Source organism: Balaenoptera musculus, chromosome 12, assembly GCF_009873245.2.
Source record: "Balaenoptera musculus isolate JJ_BM4_2016_0621 chromosome 12, mBalMus1.pri.v3, whole genome shotgun sequence".
NCBI lineage: Eukaryota > Metazoa > Chordata > Mammalia > Artiodactyla > Balaenopteridae > Balaenoptera > Balaenoptera musculus.
Window position 1 is genome coordinate 33734063 of NC_045796.1, and position 23291 is coordinate 33757353.

The 23291-nt window shown below is 35.0% G+C and overlaps 1 protein-coding gene across 7 annotated transcripts in view; it reads right to left on the bottom strand.

The window, feature by feature from the left end:
- The window catches only part of LAMA2 (laminin subunit alpha 2), a 603913-nt gene that overhangs the window by 64435 nt on the left and 516187 nt on the right, over nucleotides 1-23291 (bottom strand). For all 7 annotated transcript variants that reach the window (XM_036871358.1, XM_036871360.1, XM_036871357.1 and 4 more), the window contains 5 exons: nucleotides 21024-21126; nucleotides 12194-12310; nucleotides 10549-10731; nucleotides 8928-8933; nucleotides 5744-5898 (listed from right to left, as the gene is read on the bottom strand). In XM_036871358.1, coding sequence (XP_036727253.1) covers nucleotides 5744-5898; nucleotides 8928-8933; nucleotides 10549-10731; nucleotides 12194-12310; nucleotides 21024-21126 — 564 coding nt within the window. The remainder of the gene's footprint in view (nucleotides 1-5743; nucleotides 5899-8927; nucleotides 8934-10548; nucleotides 10732-12193; nucleotides 12311-21023; nucleotides 21127-23291) is intronic.

A 23291-nucleotide genomic window follows, 5' to 3' on the forward strand; every position in this document is an offset into this window, starting at 1 on the left:
TGTTGTTTGGACTCAGAGAGATTCTGTTACTTTGTTGGTGACAGTGCTCAAAGTAGGAGGCGGAGACACATACAAAACTTCTCTCTGTCACTGATTCAAATTCCCAGCTTCAGGCTTCAGGAGGCCTCTTGGCCCTCACTAGGGGTGAACTGCCATTTTCTCATCACTTATAGCACTTTGCACACTTTGGAGAAAGCCAAGGGCCATTACTGTTACCTCCATAAAAGGGCTGTGCAAACTCCAAACAAGATAGCCTAGGACACCAAACCCATCTCCATCTTATGGTGAGACAAGGAGGTGTCTTGACGAGTCTAATGAGAGAGTAGGTGTTAGGCAGCACCAGTACCCCTCTCCAAGGGTGGTACAGACTACACAGAGGAGGTGCTGGATTCAAAATTGGTTGGATTCAAAAGAGAAAGCTAAGGAGCGATTTTTGGTTCTGACAAATATGTAAATTCATCTATGTTTGAGAACTCCCAGGGATATAGGAGATCTGTTGAATCTCCTGCGGATCCTCTGTAAGTCATATACTTGTACTGTTTCCTCACCTAATCTGCTATCCAAATTGCATTTCCAAGCATTTCTTTCTTGCTGGAAAGAAACAGGGGCTCACCCTCATGGAGTTCTGTGTGGGGCTGGGGCTGGAATAATCTACGAAGACCTCTGCTTAGACTGCTCTCCCTGCCCCTTCCTTCCCTCTAAGGGTGGGACCCAGACTGCCAACTGAGGAGCACAGTACTGGTCACCAGAGTGTTTGCTCTCTGTCCTGGAGAGTTAGTCTTCCTGCTTGCGTGGTTTTCAGTTAAGAAGGTAGCTCTTTGTTCCACAAAGATAAGAAAGGATTTCCCTTCTACATGAAATGCTAAGAGTAGATGAATCAAAATGACTTGCAGTCATCCAAAAAGAACACAGATCAAGTCCAGAAGCCTTGACAACAGATTTTTATCAAGGATTTTTTTCCCCTAGTCTTAATGAATTTTATTAGAAGGAATAATCTCAAAATAGAACTGATAATGGTTAAAATGTCACACTGTACAATTTGTTAGAGATTTTAAAAAAGATCAAACTGCCTTAATAAAATTTATTTATTTATTTTTAACAGGAAAAAAAATGACTTGCAGAGAAACAGAACCAGGAAAGGTATAACTCATTTTTTTATCTGTGATTAAACTAGCCATAATATGTTATTTTGGTTATTTCTTTTGTTATTACAAATAACTCATGTGTGTTATAGAGAACACAGTGTAGTAATACTCCTCGGTTACTGTTTAGAGAAGAAATGACTGAATATGGGTGGAATGCATGACTGATCAGGGTGAGTTTCTGTCCTTGCTTGGGTACACCTGATAAAAACGGTAGGGGATTACATGGCTGGAGTGTTGAAAGTGGGGTTCTCAAAGTGTTGTACACAGAGCACCAGTACTGAAGCCTAACTCAACTGATGAGACTCCACTGCAGGACTGAAAGTCTAAGTAGCCATTTTAGAACTAAGGGTGTTTAACATCTCTAGGAGTTAAAATTAATCTGCCTTATGGCCTACTTCACATATCAAAAATATATGGATCTCTGAACAACATGGCATTGTTATACCCAATACGCCAGGAATTAATCTTGTAAAGTAACCTATTGCTCAACTCTTACACGTTTTTATAAAAACCCTCTGGATTTTCTGTTCTCTGGCTTACAGTTTTGAATATATCCTCAGTATCTGAAATATTCAGGCAGCCCAAACTATCGGTAACCAGTCAATAGCTACTAATCTCTCTGTTTAAATGCCTTGTGTTTTGTTTTCCAATTATAGATATTTTTTAATATACCTTAAGACAAGTAAATCAAAGGACAATATTGATAAATTTCTCTAGGAGAAATCTCTGACATATATCCCTCTCATAAGAGGGGAGAGATTTCTGAAATACAAACATCCTCTTAAGATATTTGTTGCTATCAATTATTGTTATTTCTTTTTTATGTGTGAATTTTTGCTTTTTATTTTATTTATTTTTTTATACAGCAGGTTCTTATTATCCATTATATACATACTAATGTGTATATGTCAATCCCAATCTCCCTATTCATCACACCACCCTCCCCGCCACTAATTATTGTTATTTCTAATGTGAACCCTTAGTAAGACTTCTAAACAAAAATCACTAAGAAATAGGTCTCTCTGAGGCATTTCTCATACAACATTATTTACCAATTCGTCATCATGAACTCGAACATTATTGAGGATCTCATTATTATATCTATTGAATTTTCACTGCATTTTTTTATCCAGTTAACTAGGTCATTCACTTAAAAAGAGTATCAGCCACTCAATTTCAGAGTCAACAAACCAAGAGAAATCTACTTTAAAATAAATGTCTTTAATTTCTTGGTCATATTGAATATGTGTTAGGGCCACATCTAGACACTCATGCCAGATTACAAATATATTTCTAAAATTGGGCAAATGTCATCTTCAATTAGTACAAAACCCATTTAAAAAAACGTTGGCTGCTTACAAATTTCTAACATCTTACAAAAAACAAAGCACTTTGTTGTAACTTCCATTTCCAAAGGTAGTTACAAATTTCCTTAAAAGGCACGGACAATGATTGTTTTTTCAAGCATGACTTTTATACCTTTCTTTCATTTTGTATTTTGAGACAGGTTTTATATATTTACATGCCAGAATTTTATCTTTCTTTCCAGGGGGGTGGGGGTGGGATGAAAAAGCATTTATAACTGATGAATATATAGGCATATTTTTGGATTTCTTTACAATGAAGAAATAATGAAAATGTACAGATTTCCCTGCTTGGTAACTAAGTCAGAAAATGTGGCTAAGTGTGGGATCCACAGGAGAACAGTTACTATTACTGCTTCTTCAAACTTAACATGGCAAAATACAGGAGGGATACATCAATCTCTTTCTTTCTCTTGCCAATGCCACTGCTACAGTTGGGTCTCTTATTAAATTTGCTTCCTTCTTTCTAGTTTCTCTCATCTATCCCACAAACTACTTCTGGATTCATATTCAAAACGCACCGTTCTGATTATATTGCATTTCATGTTCAAGAACTTTCAGCTTCTCCTCACCAATGAGGTTTATCTCAGGTACAATTGTGGCTAAAAGAAACTGTTTAACTTACCATTCAAGGCCTGAGAAAACCTGGCCTCCGTTGAATTTTCTAGTTTAATGTTCACTCTAACAATAGTCTTGGCGAATTAGACTGTTCTGTCATGAAATGACCCTGAAACCTCCTTTTCTCGCTGCGTTGGCTGAAGTCATTCCCTCTCCTCAGAATGTTCTTCTTCACCTTCTCATCCCATGTCCAGCACTATCCCATTTCAGAGCCTGGCTCAAATCCTTCCCTTCAGGAAATCTTCCCGCCCCGACTAGAGGTGATCTTTCCTTTCAGAAACTTAATAGCACTTCCCAGCGCTCATGGAATGTAGCACAATATCCTGCATTATCTTAGAGTTATTTGTGTATATATCTTATTTCTTCTACGGTGTTGTAAACTGTTCGAGTGGAAGAACACGCCTCACAGCATGTAACCTTGTGCATAGGAGATGCTTTTTCTGCATTGGTTAAATCTTAAATAAAAATCCAAACCTTGGAGTAACATCGGATTTCTTTTCACCTTGTGCTTCACATATACAGTGCTCACCTGTCATTCTTACTGCCTGCAAGGTTTTCATATTGTAGTTCAATGTATGTCTTCTCAACCCTATCTGCTTCTTTTACTCTGAGTTTATGTACTTCATCTTCACTAATCTTTCTGTCATTTTCTAGGTTTCTCTTCAATTAGTCATGAATTCCTTTTCAAGGTTCACCCTGAACTTATTGTCTTGACCTGGTTTAAAGGTATCAGGTATGTATAAGGAGGGAGAAGAATATACTGTCACTTGGGCATCATATTCTTGGCCACTTACTAAAAAAATAAGTTTATGGATTAAGAAAGGTTATTTCTGGTCATTTTAGCTTCACAGTTGTTTAAAAATAGGATTTTTTAGAACTACCATATGATACAGCAATTCCACTCCTGGGTATATTTCCGAAGAAAATGAAAACATTAATTTGAAAAGATACATGCACCCCAGTATTCAGAGCAGCATTATTTACAATAGCCAAGATTTGGAAGCAACCTACGTGTAAAGAAGATGTGGTATATATATTCAATGGATCATTAATCAGCCATAAAAACAAATGAAATTCTGCCATTTGCAACAATGTGGATGGACCTAGAGAATATTATACTTTGTGAAATCAGACAGAAAAAGACAAATACTCCATGTTATCACTTATATGTGGAATCTAAAAACTAAAACAAATGAATGTATATAACAAAACAGAAACAGACTCACATATAGAAAACAAACTAATGTTTACCAGTGGGAAGAAGAAAGGGGAAGGAGCAAGATAGGGGTATGGGATTAAGGGATATAAACTACTATGCATAAAATAAATAAGCTACAAGGATATATTATACAGCCCAGGGAAATATAGCCATTATTTGTAATAACTTTAAATGGAGTATAGTCTATAAAAATATTGAATCACAATGTTGTACACCTGAAACTAATATAATACTGCCAATCAACTATATGTCAATAAAAATAAATAATTAAATAAATTTTAAAAATGGAATTTTTAAAATTGAAGTACAGTTGATTTACAATGTTGTATTAGTTTCTGATGTACAGCAAAGTGATTCAGTTATATATGTATATATATATGTACACATATATACACATATATATATTCTTTTTCAGATCCTTTTCCATAATAGGTTATTACAAGATATTGAATACAGTTCCCTGTGCTATACAGTAGGATCCTGTTGTTTATCTATAATACATAAAATCATGTATATCTGTTAATCCCAAGCTCCTAATTTATCCCCCCTTTTCCCCTTTGGTAACCATTAAGTTTGTTTTCTATGTTTGTGAGTCTGTTTCTGTTTTGTAAATAAGTTCATTTGTATCAAAAAATGGAATTTTTGAGATGGAAGGCTTGGGTATCTAAAAAGATTTCAGTTTAAGCCTGATAACATGAAAACTGTTATTTTTTTTCATTCTCTTTCTAAAAAGATCATAAGATGACTTCACAAGGCTGAAGTTTCATATTGGCATTTACAGTTCTGTCCTGGTTCATTAAGATGCTACCTTCTAGAAAGTTTTGCCTCTATCCTTATAGTCTTCTAACTGGGTTAATAAAGAGCAAAATTTTGAGACAAGTGAAGTGTTTCCTATTCTTGCTCCAAAAAATTGTAGAAATTGTAAGCAAAATAATTTTTGGTTGCTTGTACTCAGACAAAAGAATATATAGAAAATAATAGTTCCTCTATGCTATTATTCCTTATAACCTTGTCCGTTCATTCCTTCTACAGCCTCACTGTTGGCCTGTTTTGCTTTCATTAAGAGCAAGGCACTCTCATCCACGCCTTTTTAGTACACGAAACTCAGGCTTTCGTTCTTACAGTTTGTATTAACTCTATTCAAACAATAATAAAATATATCAGAACTTTCATTTCTAAAACAGTAAGTAGTGATTATTCTTCTCAAGGAGTGTCTTTTGAAATTTATGGGAAAAATATCTAATCTTCCATTCCCCACCTCACCTGCAAATAGCTTCAAATTAAAGGAAAAGAACCAGTGATCATTCAGCAGGATACACTGAAGGAAGGTATTCCTTCTGGGAATAATACCAAAAATTACAATCATTTACTGATAACTGAAAGCAGAAAGAGCTTACAGAATTGGCCTGCTTCCGGGCTTGGTTTATCAGTTCTTTTATCTCAGAGATGTTTTTCTTCAGGTTATCCTCAAGTTCCTTGATGGGTTTGAGTTTATCTATCAGTCGATCAGCTTCTTGTTCTAGATTTTTTACAGTGGCATCTGCATCTGCAACTGCATACAACAAGATTAGTGCATACCATGCACTCACATGCATACACACACACACACACACACAGAGACACAGACACACATGCACATGCATGCACACACAGACACACATACACAGAGGTGAAAATAGCAGTATGCTTAAGTAAATAATGGAAAAGATTTCACCTCATCCACACGACAAAAGCAAGGCCATGACAGTTGAAGCAGTTTGTGATGGCAAATGGAAGTATTTTAGTTGGGACTCAAGCAGACCAGAGGAGGAGATGTTAGAGAAAGAAGGCCAACACTTTGGTTTTGTGATTAAGGTGAATGTTTGCACTGAAGATTGAGAATATGATGAACTTAATGCAATGGTTAATTTCTAGCTTCAACCCCAAAGCTAACCTTTATAGCATAGAACTTTAGTCATAGAATCAAGGAATTGGAGAAGCATCTTTAAAATGTCACCTAGTCTGTCCAAGCCAGAACTGTATTTAAATCAGGATTCTCACACAAAACTGGTTTTCCTTCTTTTTCTCACTGGCTTTCTTTGTACATCTTAACGAGAAAAGCTATAAAAATGTCTTCTGAAAAACATCTCAATGTTGAACAATCCTTCGACTGAAGGCCTGTGTTATACTTTAATTAAATCTTTCATGCTGCAGTTCATTTTCATTTTGAAGAATAGTTGATTCTCCTGCTCTTCACATTAGGTTGAACCACATTAAACTGTCACTTTTGCAGTTAAAATTTAAAGAAGGTTGAATATTGACAATTTTAAAAGGGGTTTAACCCTAAAATAATTGAAGGTTATCACTGATCCTTAGACGTCCAGCTTGTGCTTTTCATAGGAGGGCAAATGACACATGGAAAATCAATTATTCTGTCCCTAGGATGCTGGCAGTCTTATCCAAACCACGTCATTAATTATCTGATCGAGCGTGTATTGTTCTGTTTTCTGTCATTGCGACCCTGATGAAAAAGAGAAACTGCTTAAGGTCCAAGGCTTTTGGCCCTGATGAACTATGAACGATCTGGGAATTAATCCTTAGGAATGAATCAGATGTGCTCGAAAGGAAGTAAGTTATTTTAAAACTAGGTTTTGAAGTAAGTATTTTGAACTCATGCTCATAAATATGAGTTATATTTTTAGTGATGTTTAAAAAGAACTTGGTCTATTATTTTATTTTATTTTTATAAATTTATTTATTTTAGGCTGCACTGGGTCTTCATTGCCGCACGCGGGCTTTCTCTAGTTGCAGCGAGCGGGAGCTACTCTTCATTGCAGTGTGTGGGCTTCTCATTGTGGTGGATTCTCTTGTTGCGGAGCACGGGCTCTAGGTGCGCGGGCTCAGTAGTTGTGGTGCAGGGGCCTAGTTGCTCCGCGGCATGTGGGATCCTCCTGGACCAGGGCTTGAATCTGTGTCCCCTGCACTGGCAGGCGGATTCTTAACTACTGCGCCACCAGGGAAGGCCCATGGTCTATTATTAACTTCAACTAATAGAGTTGCTAGATCAAGAACTGACTCTTCTGAAATGCGGGTTATTGAGGTCAAAGCTCTTGTTACATAACTGTATAGGTATTCAACATAAAGACAGTTACCCCTCCATTTTTCCACTTAAATAAACCATTTATCCATTTTCTCCCTTCCTTTAATTCCCCAATATTACTCTGATATTCTAAAAGTTATTCTAGAAGTGAGAAAAAGTGATTTAGATTTAGATTCATGAGAATGAAAAAAGGGCTATGCAGGGACTACTTAGACAAGTAATGGATCCTTTTCTCCTAAAGCTCCCAGAAGCTTTTATCAAATGTTTCAAAATGGAACCTGGAGGTCCCCCAATCCCCTACTTTTTTTTCCCCCTCTATTCTTCTGTAGCAGTAGAAGTCATAAGGAAATTATCTTCTTGAGGTTTTAAAAATAAATAACCTGTGATATTGAGTCTGATGCTCTCTTGTGCAGTAGTTTTTGAAAACTTCTCACTTTCTTCCATAATTATTTGTGTGGATTTTAAAATCATTGCTGAAGATAGATTTTAATAACAATGTTTTACTAGAAAATTATCTATCTCTTTTAGGCTTTACAATTTATTAGCATAGAGCTTTGCCAAGTCTCTTACCTGCTAAATTTCTTCCCTTATCTTGTTATATGTCCTTCAGAACTTTGCCTATTTGTGCTTTATTTTTCTTGATTAAGCCTGTCAGGCCTCTAAAATTTTTTATCTTTATATTCCTAAAGATATACCGCTTGAATTTATCACATCTATTATTTTCGGTCTTCTAATTCATTAACTCTTTTTTATCTTCTTTCTTTTAGTTAATTTTATTTTGTCTGACTTATAGAGTTGATTGCTTAAACTGTTTATTTCAATGCTTTTTAGTAATGTAATTGCGTTCATTTTCCACTGAGGACCGCCTTCATCGTATTTCTCAGGTTTTGATATGCTGGATTTTATTATTACTATTTTCTATTTTGTAGTTTTATTTTTGACTTGGAATTTAAACTATGAAATTGTTTAAGACAGAATATTTTTATATCCCAGTGATTGCTCACTTGTTAAGATCCGATTTTATTAATTTTGTTTTATGCATTTCCAAATATAATGCTCTTGAAGTTGAGAATAATTACTTGTAAGGGGGGGAGTGAGCTTCGGGGGGAACAGCAACAACAGCAATGTAGATTTTAATCGATTTAAATCCTGCTAGAAAGAAGTCATTTGGACTTCAGTGGCTGCATATATGTTATCAGAAGCATCATAATTTATTTGAATTTGTGGGAGAATTCAATTTTCTACTTTTATATGGATAACAGATATTTCACTAACTTTTCAAACACACAATTAAAATATTTATGTCAAATATATTCACATACTAACTTTTTGTAAGGGAAGATTCCTTTATTAATCCAGCATTAATCCTGTGACACTGAAAAGATAGCTATCCAATGTTTAAAGCAATACTAAAACATGGAAACATGCAAAGCTGAAGCTTCTTGCAATAGGCAACCAAGCATAAAAATTACTAAAAGGTATGCAAGTAAACATATACATACTGATTTCTTCAGGTAATTTCATATGGAAGTAAAACAGAAAAATAGAAAATTCATGAGAAAATATTTTTAATAGGTATTATAAAGTAGTGATTATCAAAAAAATAGAACTTTTCACAACAGGTGCTAATAACAGATTCACCCCATTTTAAGTCATACTAGCATTGTCAAGTAAAAGTCCACAAAAACATGGCATTTAGCAGCCATTGTTCATGTTAAAAGGAGCTTTATTATAATGTTCTAATAAGATAGAAACAGACCCAGTTTAATTAGTGTTTATAGATATTAACTATTTCTTTTGATAGATGATAGAATCATAAAAGTGAGATAAATATTATAAAAAGGCCACTCTCAGCTGAGAATCAATCTGGAAATGAATGAAATGATACCTTAACTTACAGAATAAAAGAGAGAGTGACATTTACTTTAAAACTTATTTTCATTCATTTCTTGGGGGGAAATATTGTAATTTGGCATGACTCTGAACCAGTTATTCAGATGGTATCTTTGAACTACAGGGGTAAGCTAACTCTGGGCTTACATAAGAAATAAATTTAAAACTATATATCTCTTCTTTTTCTTCCCTGAAGAAGTGATGAGGAGTGAAATCCTTCTCCCTAGCTCTGAAGTGCATGTCAGCTGTGTTTGTACTCTTCCTTGCTCAGGAAGGAGTCATGCTAGTTGTATCTATTATTTCATAGCATCATTAGCCTTTGATCTGAGGCAAAGGTGCTGAAAAATCAGGCTCCACTCCCCTGTCGAACAGCATCTGGATTATACAGCGTATAACGTCAATAACTGTTTTTGTTATTACACTCTACAAATGTTTTAGTTCTCAATAAATATATTGGTGCCATATAAAGAGGGCTAATCTCTGGAGACTGACAAGTACAAAGAATCAAGCATCTCCTTTGGTGAAATCACATACTAAAGTAACATTTTATCACTTGAAAGAATAAAAAATATTAAAAATCATAATGTTTATTGAGTAAAATTAATAACTTAAATTATTATATTTAGTTCTCCCACATTTTCTTGTAAATCCTTGTTAACTCAATATAGTTTAATGCAATATACAAAAGATGTGAAGAAATATTCTTCTTGATAAACTAGATAAAAATTTTAATTTCCTGATAATGTTAACTAACCAGAATCTAAGTAATAAAATATTAATATTTTCCAATTTGAGTGCATTTCAAGTTGATCCCATTTAATATCCTGTTCTAACAGGCCTGCTAATAAGACTGCTCCTTGACCTCTAGGTTCTATGGAATTTCACCAACTCCGAGGATATAATTTCCCAAGTATAACTGTATTTTCAATTACACTAAAGGATTTAAAAACATTTGGCACCCCTATACCAAATATCATGTAGATTTGAGAATTCCTAATTTCCTCTCAATTGGATGAAATTTGAATAAGATAAGCTCTAGTGCAGAGCTGGGAGTCTTGGATTCTGTTTCTGGAGCTGCACGCACTCAATTCCTGAGCCCAGTCTATGAAGGGAGGAGGGCAGACTACACCGTTACGAGGGTCCCTTCCTGCTCTAACAGGTATGAGTCTAGGATACTTTTATAGTGTGAAGAAATAAATGACATAATCAAAGTGAAAAAGCACATCTTACTGTTCTTTGAAGGATCTTTTATCACGGCATTTGTTTTGGCTACACTGTCTGCCAGTTGATTGTAATTTTTCTTCAGGCCATCAAGATTCTGGTGGAGATCTTTAATCTGTGCCAGTACATCTTTAGCTGTGTCGTTGGCTTGTCTTGCTTTGTCCTTAACAGCTTGCAGTTTAGCGGCTGTGTCTGTCAGCAGAAGACGGTATGAGAAACAAAACAAAGGGTCTGGAGTTAGTGGCTTAATCCATGCTTGTCAAAGCGAGGCTGTGGCTGGCTGACCTCAGGGACACAGGCACAGAGGGAAAGGCTGAGCTTTGTCTCATTCAGTCATAGCAAATGAAGTACATTTTTAGCTAAATTGAATTTTCTCAGGGACCTTTGCTATGAATACCTGATTAGTTCTTAAAATAGCAATGTGATTGTTCTAAATGTTCATTGTGTAAGGGTATATTGTGATTTGCTGCTGAAGATATTAAAGAGAGAAGTTTATCCACATGAATCAAATAGCTTCATCAAAAGTAGGTTTAAGATTTAATCTGCATGTCTGAGGTGGGGGGGAGGGAATGAATGTGTTTCAATTTTAGTATAAAGAGACTTTTTCAGATATATTAGACCTTGTGTTTGTGTATTTATATTTGTTTTCAGCATTGGAAATTTTCTATGTACATCTTTACTACTGAAGAGGTGACATGAAAATCGGGAAAGTTACTTAGGATTTTTAATGTTAAAAAAGTAAAAATCATTAAGGTTTTAATATTTCCTGTTTTGTATAGATGTATGTGTTTCCTTCACCATAATTTGTATAAAAAACATATATATGTGCCTAGTAGTATGTTGTAGATTAGTGGTTAAGACCACAGCCTCTGAAGTTAAACTGCGAGGTTCAAATCATATATGCCTCTTTTAACAATGGCCCTTAGTATCCCTAAGTTTGTCCCCTATAAACTGGAGATAATAATGCTGTTTACCTTGTAGGATTAGTATGAGGATTACATACACTTAACATAAGCATATTGAATAAGCACTCAAAAAATGTTAGCAACCCTTGTTATTGTTATATCATGCTACTAAAATATAAAAATAGTATCCCTAAAAGAATAGTGCTTTCAGGAACTAATACCAAACATTAACTCCAAGTATGTGTAATAGGTAGAAAGATATTACAGACATGGTTCAATTCTTAATGTCTTAATGTTTTTGAAAGCTAAAACATTTAAGTAACAGAACTTTGCCAATAAAGATATGCTGAAAGGCAGTTGGCTCTACCTATTATTGTAGGTACTGTAATAAGGTGCAATTGTGTACATCAACATTGTAGAGAATAGTGTCTGTATGATTTTATTTCTCCCACCAATATAAGATTTCCTGGGCCGAAACATGGAAGGACAATACAATAATAAGATGTCTATATTTTCCTTTTTGTAATTTATTCCAATGAATGTCAGCTAGGGTAACAAATGATAAATATCACAGTGTAAAGTAGGATTTAGTTTCTCATTCTCACAAAGAAGAACTCATAAGTAAGAAAACTGTTATTGAATAGCCTGACAATGGTACAAATATAGTGTTAGGAAAAAAAGGCAGAAGTTAGAACATTCTTTAAGAGTTCATATCCACTGGCACGGTTTGCAGTGTCCTGAATGCTTACCATTTGGAATGGCTGATAACTTTTCCAAAGTGTCATTCAAAGCTCTCAGGAGATCACTGTTTCTGACATTGGCATTGTCTAATCTGGTTGTCAAGCCATTCAGATGGTCATCATTTTCTGTGAACAGAAAACAAAAAAGGATGAAATCATTTTAATCATCTCTGAACTGATACATGGATATAAAATTTCAGGTTATTTTAATACAAAGTTAGTTAAACGCAAGAAATTGATTTACTTTATTGGCATCTGTCCATAAATATATTTCAGATCAGAATATAAAATATGTGTTTATATGACCATTTGACACTTCAACATGTTCAACAATTACATTTTCTTCTTGGTATCTGATCTTTATTTGACTTAATTTGATGGTTTTCTATGGAGGGAAAACTTCTGACAGATTTGGTCTTTTATTGCCTTTATAATGATGCCCTCTTGACATCACTCCCATTAATGTCATTATTTTAAAAATTTTATTACCAAAATGAATCACTGAATTAGCTTTTAAAAATCTCAAATAGATATGATTGTTAAGCAGAATCTCCCAACTTTACTAAACATCACTTATTAATATTTATTTGAAAAAAACAATAATCAAAAGAATGAATAAATAGCTTCTAGCATATTTCCAATTTTTTATAGAGAAAATAATATTTTACAAATTACTTCAAGTAGGCTTTATATAGGTTTTTTCTTGCTACTTTAGCATGCTTCCTTTAAAATTAAAATATATTATTTACTATTACTAATGTAATATTACTAGTGTAAATTTTCCAGCTTCTCTCCACTAATTTTTAACATGTTTGAATTTTAAGTTAGTTTGTATATAATATTGTATTTTATAGCATATAAAACTAGGAATGGAACAAGTAAGGCAGTTAATGATGGTGTGAGCGACAGTGTACTAAAACCTTTCATTTTATACCTGGTTGTGCTGGTTAAATCGTTTTCTCTGTGCAAATATTTTTGCTTTTTTATTTAAAACAGTTAAATAAATAAGCAACTTGGACGGGGGAAGACCGTTATTTGCCAATACCAAGACTGTTGTTTTCGTCACTTTCCTGGTACCCAGAGTGGGCAGACCAGGAGAGACTACATCTCACAGAACAGAGCCAGAACAGTCTTGATTTGATTGTGTGTCCACCCTTGTAGAGGTAGTGCATCTGGCTTCTTGCAGGAACCAAACAAGCCACTGGCAGCTTAGGGGACAATGCTTGCCTTTATTGGCCTTCATCTGGGAAGAATAGCAAAGGGAAGGGAATATAGATGGAGGATTCTTAACTGTCAGTGTACTGGGTGTGAAAAAGAGTACTGAACATATTAATTAACGATCCACTCCATTTCATATCAGGGTTTTATAGGAGGACGAATTACACCACTTTTATACTACAGTAATATAAGTACATAATATTGTTTGAGGCATCTGCTTTTAGGTTCCAAGCCAAAGACCTAACATCACTGAAAAACAAAGCATAAAGTATTCCAGCAAAACATGACTCTAAAATATCAATATGTCCATTTCAGTCACTAAGATATTATTATTTTCAATTCTAGTCCTTCAAAATATACTTTCCAAGTAATTAGATTTTCTCCTCTGTCAATCACAATTCACTTTTCTTTTAATATTTCTGTTACTTTCACTGTACTAAAGTAAAATCTTTGACTAGAAAGAATACTTTCTGAAATAAAGACAGTCTGATTATGACTGTGATATCTATATGAATTCCCTGAGAATAGTTAAAGGCTGCTCTTTTGATATTAATTTAGAAGTCTTCATCAATTAAGGAAATAGAACGGTACAAATTTTATTTCTTAGTTTCTTGATTGTATTTGACTTTTTAAATAATGGAACATTTAAAATGTTCCGGCAAGCAAGATATACATGTACAGTTGCAAAAATCTTTAATTTAAAGGGCATCACTTGGTTTACACTATTTTATGAATTCTGATAGCAAATACTGGCAGAATAATCAGGCCAATTATTCAGAAGAACAACTGATCTGAAGAACACCGTTACTGCCGTCCCTCAAGTTTCAAAGCAGTGATTTTGTTCCTCTGCTTTCTGTACTAGAAAGTCAAGATGTGAATATTCTGAGTCTGTTCTGATTTCTTTGTTTCAGCTATTTGACTCTATTTTCCTGTTAATTTATCCTTTCTTACACTCTGATCATTTTTTTCTGAAGTACTTTTTGGAATTTCTCAAACCAAGTCTAAACACTTTATAGCTTTGTCAGTCTAATTCTTTAGATGAATAGAAGCTGTATGCAGAAAAGAATTACAGATTTTAAAATGGAAAACTTACAAAATATCAGCCATGAAAACCTAGAAAAATAAGCACTCCAAGGCTGGCTTTAAATGCAAAGATATATGAGGCAGAGGTATCTATAATCAAAATGTAAGGAAGAACGCATGTGGTCCAGTTAGAATGGTAACATGGCCAAAGAAACAGAATTATTGGTAGTTAAAAAAATATCCAACCCAATTCTTTACTTGTAAATTTTGGAGAACAAGAAAAGGATCCAAATTATAATCATAGTGCATTTTCCTCTCTTTATTTCTTCAGTATTCATACTCATTAGCTGTAGCCAAGTCATTTATCTTCTCTCTAGATATCACACCCAACGAACCTCAAAGGCTACACACACGCTCCAGCTTTGGCTCTCCCTTTCTCATCCTCTCCTCACACATCAGAAGACAAATGTCCAGGAATGGGTTCGTCAGAGACAGAGCTCAAAAAGTGAGGGAAAGAAGCAGAACAGCCAGGGTAGGCTGTGAACATGCCTGACAATATCATTCACCTTTGTTGCATAACCATTGACATTGAACCAGGTAGACATATTCAGAGTGAAAATCACTAGACAGAGTTGTATGTTACTTCCATTAATAATATGCATTTACTTATGTTGACCTCATTCCTGGTATTGTGCTAAATATATTAGAGTTTAGTTTACTTGGAACTGCTAATACTGAACTATGCTACGTAATATCTCAAAATAAAGCTATTACGAGTAAATCAGTTATACAGCAGAAACTAACACAACATTGTAAATCAACTATATTTCAATAAAAATTTTAAAAAAATTTAAAAAAGCTATTACAATTATTTCTTTGATCATTAATAATGCATTCGTTTACAAATTCTAGCCATTAGAGAAAGTAGTGTGGTGCAATGAAATTATTACAGGACTTGGAGCTGGAAGATGTGGGTTCAAATGTCATTTCTATCCCTTTTTACATGTTTAAAATGAAGATAACAACTTCCTTCATATGACTGATATGAGAAATCAATTGAAGGATGTATGAGAAAGTACTGGATTTATCATGGGCAGTTACTAAATACTAACAAATAATTCATATTGGTTTGATAATTTACATTGGTCTGATAATTGCCCTGGTACGTTTGCCAGTTTTCAATAATATTATTTATGATTTGCTTTCTTCTTTGTTTAAACCGCATCATCCAGAAACTAAAGTTGTTAATTTTCCTATTATACTTTTTAAATATATGTATATAGTTCTCATTTTCAACTAAATATAAGAATGATTTTTATAGATTTTAATGGGAATGTTCTATTTTGACTGTTCACACTCATCTAGTTAAGTTCCTCAAATGCAATTTTTAATTTTTTATTAATACGAACAAAGCACAAATAAATACCTTGAGAGAATCCCTCATTCACAAGGGTGAAGTTTGTAGAAATGTTTTTAATTTTGAAGGGATCTAGTTAAATGGAATCTACTGCCAAATTACCATATAGATAACATTTTGCAAGCAAAATTTTCATTACCATGACATTTGTCTTATGAGCTACTACTTGTACTCAATATCACTTCTGACTTGCTCCTTTACCAAAAAATGGAGAAATATCCTCTAAGATTTCTTTGTAAAAAAATTTTACAAGGCTACAAATCTGTTTCATCTTTTGTTCTAGAGGCTCCTTCTGAATTAGAGAACAGGTTAATCTCTGCAGTGCTTCTATCTGCAGTTCCGAAGCAGAAAGTTTGGGATAGGTAAGGGATCTGTATGAAGTCAGGTGGAAACCTTGATTTTGACCTTTCTGGTAATGAGAGATTCCTGCTACTCTCTTCCATTCACTCATTCTCTATCAAACATTTGTTAGGGCCATGAGTTTTAATGTGTCACCTCTGCACCATGGCAAAAGCCCAGCGTTTTTGTCCAGCAGTGGTTAAAAGCATCAGCTTTGGAGCCTGACTAACTTGGGCTAGTTAAATTGTTGGCTCCACTATATTTATGAAGTTTATTCAATCTGTTAGTATTTCTTCGACTTAAATGATTTTGCTTTAAATATCAAAGGTGGCCAACTGTACTAAATTATATAATATGTGATTGCTCTGTACAATTTATTAATTTTATTATATTGCATTATGTTTTTACCTTTGGATATTTTAAGAACATAAGAGGTACAATTTCCCTCAAGTTACTTTACTATAATTTTTCATCCACTTATATAGTCCTTTGTCTTCTTAATATTGAGATTTCTAAGAACCTGCCCCTAGGTCAACTCCATGATTGAGTACAGGATCCCAACACCTGTGCAGAAGGAAGAGCAGCTGTGTAAGGAAGAAAGCTGGGTGAAATTCAGAACCCTATTCCTGTCCCTAGCATCCTGTTAATTGATTTGATGAGGTTGCTACACCCAGTCTTTCCACTTTGGGGTACACCTAGCCTTCTTTCATGACATTATTCCCATGTTTCCCTTTCCCCAGTTGCTGTCACAAGTTTGCAAAGTGTCCTATCTCTGATTGCCTCTTTTGTCCAGACATGTACCAGTGACTGTGTATGGGAACTTCTAAGATCACTTAATGGAGCCCGTGTTTATAGGAAGGCATATTACCGATAAACTTTGTCCTGATCTAAAAGTGCCAAGTCAGCTCTTGTTCAGCATGGGGACCGTGCTTTCTAGGTCCTCAACAGCTGTTAGCTGCAACTGCACAGGCTCTTCCTCCCCACTACAGGGTTGTAGTAGAAGCCCAAGGAGAGGAGGAAGGGGAATTCGCCTGGTGGCAAGATCTCCAAAGACTTAAGATATCAGGATAGAGGGAGTCCTCTCTTCAGCCAGTGGAATGAGAAATCAAAATGACCAGACATCGAAAACTCCATGTGGCTACTTTAGGGCAAGCTCTAAAGCCTGACTGTGGGTTTGCAGGCTCATTTTGTTTTGGCCAGCAAGATATTCTAAAAGAAATGGAATTTAAACAACTTTAAGTAAGACAAGTACTCTCTCTGGTTCTAATAGTTCCTGCCCTTCTATGTTTGGCCACTATTTTGCCCCTTTTCCTTTTAACTCCTAAACCGAGCCCAACTCGGTTTTAATTTCTCAATTTTCTCTATTCACAAGGTTAAGGAGGAACAAAAACTCTGTATGAGGAATCAGCAATTTCCACAGGAAAAGACTGCTTTGTTCTTCAGACTACTGTAGGCTAGGGGATCCAGGCTTAGTTTTGTCCATTTAGTCCAAAATTATTTTTTGTCAATGGAATGGATTTTGTTTGTCTTTCATATGCCTACCTATGGGAAGGCTGATTCTGGCAAATGGTAGTATGCAAATTCAAAAGGAGTATATATATGTATATTTTTGGCTGCGCTGCGCGGCTTCTGGGATATAGTTCCCCAACCAGGGATTGAACCCGCACCCTTCACGCTGAAAGCATGGAGCCCTAACCACTGGATCCCAGGGAATTCCCAAAAGGAGTATATTTTTAATAATGTAAAAATGCTTTATTTATTTTTTTGGGGGGACAAGGAATAGAGACTTTATTTGGAAAGCCAGCAGACTGAGAAGACTAGTGTCCCACAATATTTAACTCCTGAGTCATACTTTGGCTTAACATCACTGCAATATTCCTGTTTATTCTCTTTTTTCAAATCTGAGATAATAACATAGATTCTTAACAGGTTAGTAATTGCAAGTGTTGTTATTATATTCATGATCGCAAAACCATTCTGATACACTTGTCTGGACTTAATGACTCAGTGTCTGAAGGATCATAGTACAGAAGAAAAGTATGGATTAATTTGATTAAAGTAAATGTTTGGAATAATTCTGGCACTGTTCTGTATTTTGGACAGCATCACATGTCATACAATTCACTGACTCCGTAGTCTTGGGCTTGGAAATAGATCTTTTTATTCCATATGCGTGTCGTCCATTTTACAGAAATGTTATCTATTTGTTCATAAGTAATTAAATAATTTCACTTATTTTGGGCAAAGATGAAAAGTAGGGATAAATTAAGAAGTAAAATAAAGTTGAAAAGTTACTCTATATAAGGTATATAATTATAGAATCTTAGTATTTTCAGACTTCTAATGTACCATCCTCAGCTTCATTCCTTGCCCTGTACACATTCCATGAGAACCTCAACTAGACATTTTATTGACAAAAATCTTTTGTCAATCTACAAAGTAGTATTAATTCACCCAGTGGCATTAATTTATCTTCTAACTCTTTCAATCATCAATTTGTACCAAGCCCCATATCCATCAACAAAACAATTTTTGTCTCCATGGACGTTCAATCAATTCAGTGTAGAATGGCTTCAAGTCTCAAATGCACAGAAGGGCAAATTTACTTTTAACAAATGTATATTCAAAAATTAAAAAGCAAAACAAATTGCTCCTGGCAAGTTCAGGTTCCCTCAAGGCAAGGACAGCATAAAAATGGCAGGGAGAAGCTCTAAGTCATTCATGACGAAAGCTCATGAACTAACTGGATTGTACTGAATCAAACCAAGGAACAACTTAGAAATATGGAGTGTATACTGGCCTCACCATTTTTATTCCTTCTAAGTCCAGGCACCATAGAGAGAGAAATGACTAAATCTCTATTTTAATAGCTGCTGTAAAGTATTTTGCTCTGTAGGGCCTATTTCAGCAGTTCCTGGTGGTAATATATGGCATTTCCCTGATTAACAGCCATTTTATAACGTGTGTAATTGGCCACAAATCAGGGGAATGTCATAATGTAGCAAGAAAACATTCCCATCTCCGTCAGAGCCTTGGCTTGGATTTCTGGAGGAATTATTACTTGAGTAGTTTGTGGGTTTTCATTACTTTAAATAATGTACTACCTGAAGTACAAAAAAAGACATTTAAACTAATGAACATTTCTGTCACCTAACCCTTTCTACCATGCCTGTCCTTAGATTTCTTTTTCCCTTGGAAAAAAATTCTTAAAAATAGGATTCTTTTTTCATTTTGATAACATCAGTATTTGTGGGGAAATAGAGGCAAGGGCAGGGCTGGGAGTAGGGTGAGGTGACTCAGGCATTCACCTCAGGTGTGAAAGTCAAAGGGGCACCAGAAAACTCAGTGATCAAGGTAAAAATGTTTTAATGCAGTATTTTTTAAAAAATCAAAAAGATCAATGATGAGCAAATATTAACATTTAAAATAAAAACAGGATCTAACTCTGCACTTGCATGGCTCAACCTCTCTCACCTCACCCTGACCCCAGCTCTGGGCAAGGACATTGGAGACAAAGGAGTGATGGCAAAGTAATGAGATCAACTCAACTTGCCCAATAGGATAATAGGGTTGACTCTATAGTTGCTGTTCAGGTTGTAATAAGTGCAATCTCCTGCATAGGATTTTATATATATATAAGGGGTTGTATTTCACCTGTGATACATAATCCAAAGCATTTACTATCAGAGTGCCATCTATAATGGAGAAAGAACGTGTAATTCCATACCAGCCTCTATTGGAGACTATTCGTTTAAAGCATGACAAGTATAAATGATGATAAAACCTCTTTTCTTTCTAAGGTTAGTAAAGACCAACACCATTCTTTTATTTAAAAAATATGCTTATTTCCTGATTTGAGATAGTCATTGTGATACTATACACCAGAAATACAAAGTTAAAAAGAAGACCCTGTGACTGTCCTCAAGAAGATGGAAGCCAAGTCCATGGCTGCAGTGATTTGATAAGTCTATGAGAAAGGGATGCACAGAGAAGAGGCATGTAATTCAGATGGGGTGCTAGGTTTCCCAGAGAAGACGACATTCGAGCTAAATCTTGAAGGTCTGGTAGAAGGCAGTTGGATGAAAAAGAAAGAAGGATGGTGAGAAGTTCCAAAGAGAAGAATGAACACTGTGGAATGTGGAGGCTTGAAATGGTAGCATGTTTTCAGAGGACATGAATGTTTCAGTAAGGTTGCAGAGCTGGATGCAAGCCAGAAAAGGGTGAGGAGTGAGACTGAAGATAGAAACAGGAGGCAATTAAATGAGAACAGGAGATATTTGAATGAAATAAAAATATAATAGCTTATCTAGAGTGTGGCTGTATTGAATAATACATTTTTAATGCAAAACCCATAATATATCAGGGTAGATATATTATGCACTTTGATCCTTGAATTAGGAATAAAATACATAAAAATGTATTTAAAAGGTGAAAACTTTTCGAGACGTGCCCCACTAAATCGAAAGTTTCACAAGGATATTTATACTACATCTGCCTGATTCATTCCTTTGTGACTATAATTTCTAAAGTCAAAAAAAAAGGTGGGGTTTGGTGCTCTTTAAAATTTATCATACTTTAAAAGTTCCTATACTCTAGATACAGATGAAATGATACTATAGAAATTAGGTTTAAAAATTATGAAGTATTGCCCAGTGCAAAATGAGGTGTGAAGGCAAAATACTGTAAAACTGATGAGAGAGTTTACTTGCACTAATCTAGATAGTAAAAATAATCATAAAAATTATGCTGCAACAATTACCCTTTCTAATAATGTGATAAAATATCCTACCAATTACAACTACAATTAAACTGAAAATAATAATAAAAAGTGGTCACACTAACCTTTTACATCATTTGCTAACTTCTTGGCTTCATTAAGAAACCCGAAGCTTTTCTGAAGAGAGCCTTTGGCACCTTCCTGTAATGAACCCTGAGGACCTGTTGCCTGTGGACAGAAAAAGAAGTGTCACATATCTGAAACAAAAGAATTATGGAGTAGAGATATCTAGCAGGCAATTGGTACACAGAGTTTACCTTCAGGAAAGCATTATGGGCTACATATGCAGAATAATAAATTATCAGCACGTATTTGTGATTAAAGCCAGGAGACTGTTTATTGGGAGATGAGACGAAAGCCTAGAATAGAACCCTTAGGAATCCCAACATTTAAAGGCAGGTACAGAAAACTGGGCTGGCAAGGTGATTGAGATTCCAGAAAGGACAAAGAGAACCTAGGAGAGCATGATATTATGGAAATCAAGAGATACAGAAGTGGCTCAGAGTATGATGACTGGCTATGTTGCAAGGTCAAAACTGGTAAGTACTATCAAGTGCTGTCGAATGGTCAAGCAAATTAAGAACTAAGCACATCCTTGACTTTATCCCTAAGCACATTTCATTCAAGTTGTGGGATAAGTGGGGGAGCATTTTCTGTCCCCTAGGTGTTGAAATGAGGAAGAACACTGCTCCTTTTTTGAAACTCATCTCAGAGTACTAGGGCAAAACAAAATCTTCTAAATGACAATCTCTGAGCCACAATCATCTCCTAGCAAAGATGGATTTGTTGAGCCTTGGACTAAAAGAGGTGACACAAAGATAATAGAGTGATATGGGAAAAGGGTCATTTAAATTGAACGTTTAGTTATCCATTTTAATAGTGTTTGCTCTTCAAGAATCATTACATAGTACATTAATACCAAAAGATAAATCAAATAGGATCTTACCTGTAAATTTTAAATTGGAAGAGTATTTCAGGGTGCAAGAAGAGCTAGAGAATGCTAAATACTTACTGTTGAAGTTATAGATCTGAACTCAGGTTAGCCCAGACATAATACTCTTCAAATACATCTCCAGTGCCTTAATAACATTTTTTATCAGTCATATGGCTTAAACATTAAAGTAGGAGAGATTACAGAACTTGCTACTGTAGTGGCAAAATTTATTTGAAGGTGTTATTCCAACAGTTTAAAATAATCTATTGTTCATAGAACAGATTGATTATATAATACTATGACATCTACAAAGGCACATATTGGAAACATCTACATAAACAAAAAGAGACATTGTGCATTTATATCTAGCACTTGCAAAAAGAGCTGTCTGACAACGCTGACAAATTATTCTATGGGAAATGGACACTCTCTTCAATGGAGAACACAGAAATTCTTAGTCCTGCAGTTTCCTGTGGGAAATTAGGTACAGTGACACCACATAAGTGTAATTTATTTTGAAAAAAAAGGAAGAGTGTCAATATAAATGGCACAAATCCAATGTACCTTACTCAAAAAAAATAAGCCTCCATTACCCACTCAGGTTCTATATTTGTTCCAAATTTATATGCCATTCTTACTCCCTTGGTTATAGGTTTCCTGAATCAAAACAGATTAGAGAAAGGAAATTACAAAGAAAGAAGGATGAAGATTCTCTAAATAGGCACATGAAAACAGCTGAAGTGACAGCTGACAATCTGTCTGACAATGAGGAAAGAGAAAACCAACAACTAGAGAGAAGAGTTTTTAAATCTCAGAAATCCAAATCGATAAGGATGAAATAGGTTTCCATAGATGCCAATATTATTGTAGTAAAATAACTAATGTTGATAATGATGACCCTGAGCCATCAGGATAACACGGGTCATTCATAGTACCAGATGAAACCAGACAAAGCAAGCTTTCCCCATAGCCTTAACGTGTGAATTCCTCTCTACAAGAACATAATCTGGTGAGTATCTAACAACCAACATTTTACAGCTAATCTTGGATATGCAAAGTGAGGCATGGGAGTAAAGGAGGGAGAGAGAGTTGACTTGCTGTCCATAAGAAAATTAAAGAAATGAGGTAAGAGAGAAGAGAAGGGCCAGACAACATGCAAAGAGGCTAAAGTCTGAGCCGTGGAAATTGTGGAGGGATTAGGAACAGTGATGGGCAATATTTATTTTTTTCTACTTTCTTACACTTTTCAGCAGTCTTATTGAGGTATAAATAAACTTCACATATTTAAAATTTACAATTTGATAAGTTTTGACATTTATACACCCATGAAACTGCCAAACAATCAAGGTAGAGAACATACCCATCGTTTCTTTTCAATCCCTCCCTTCCGCCCCTCCTT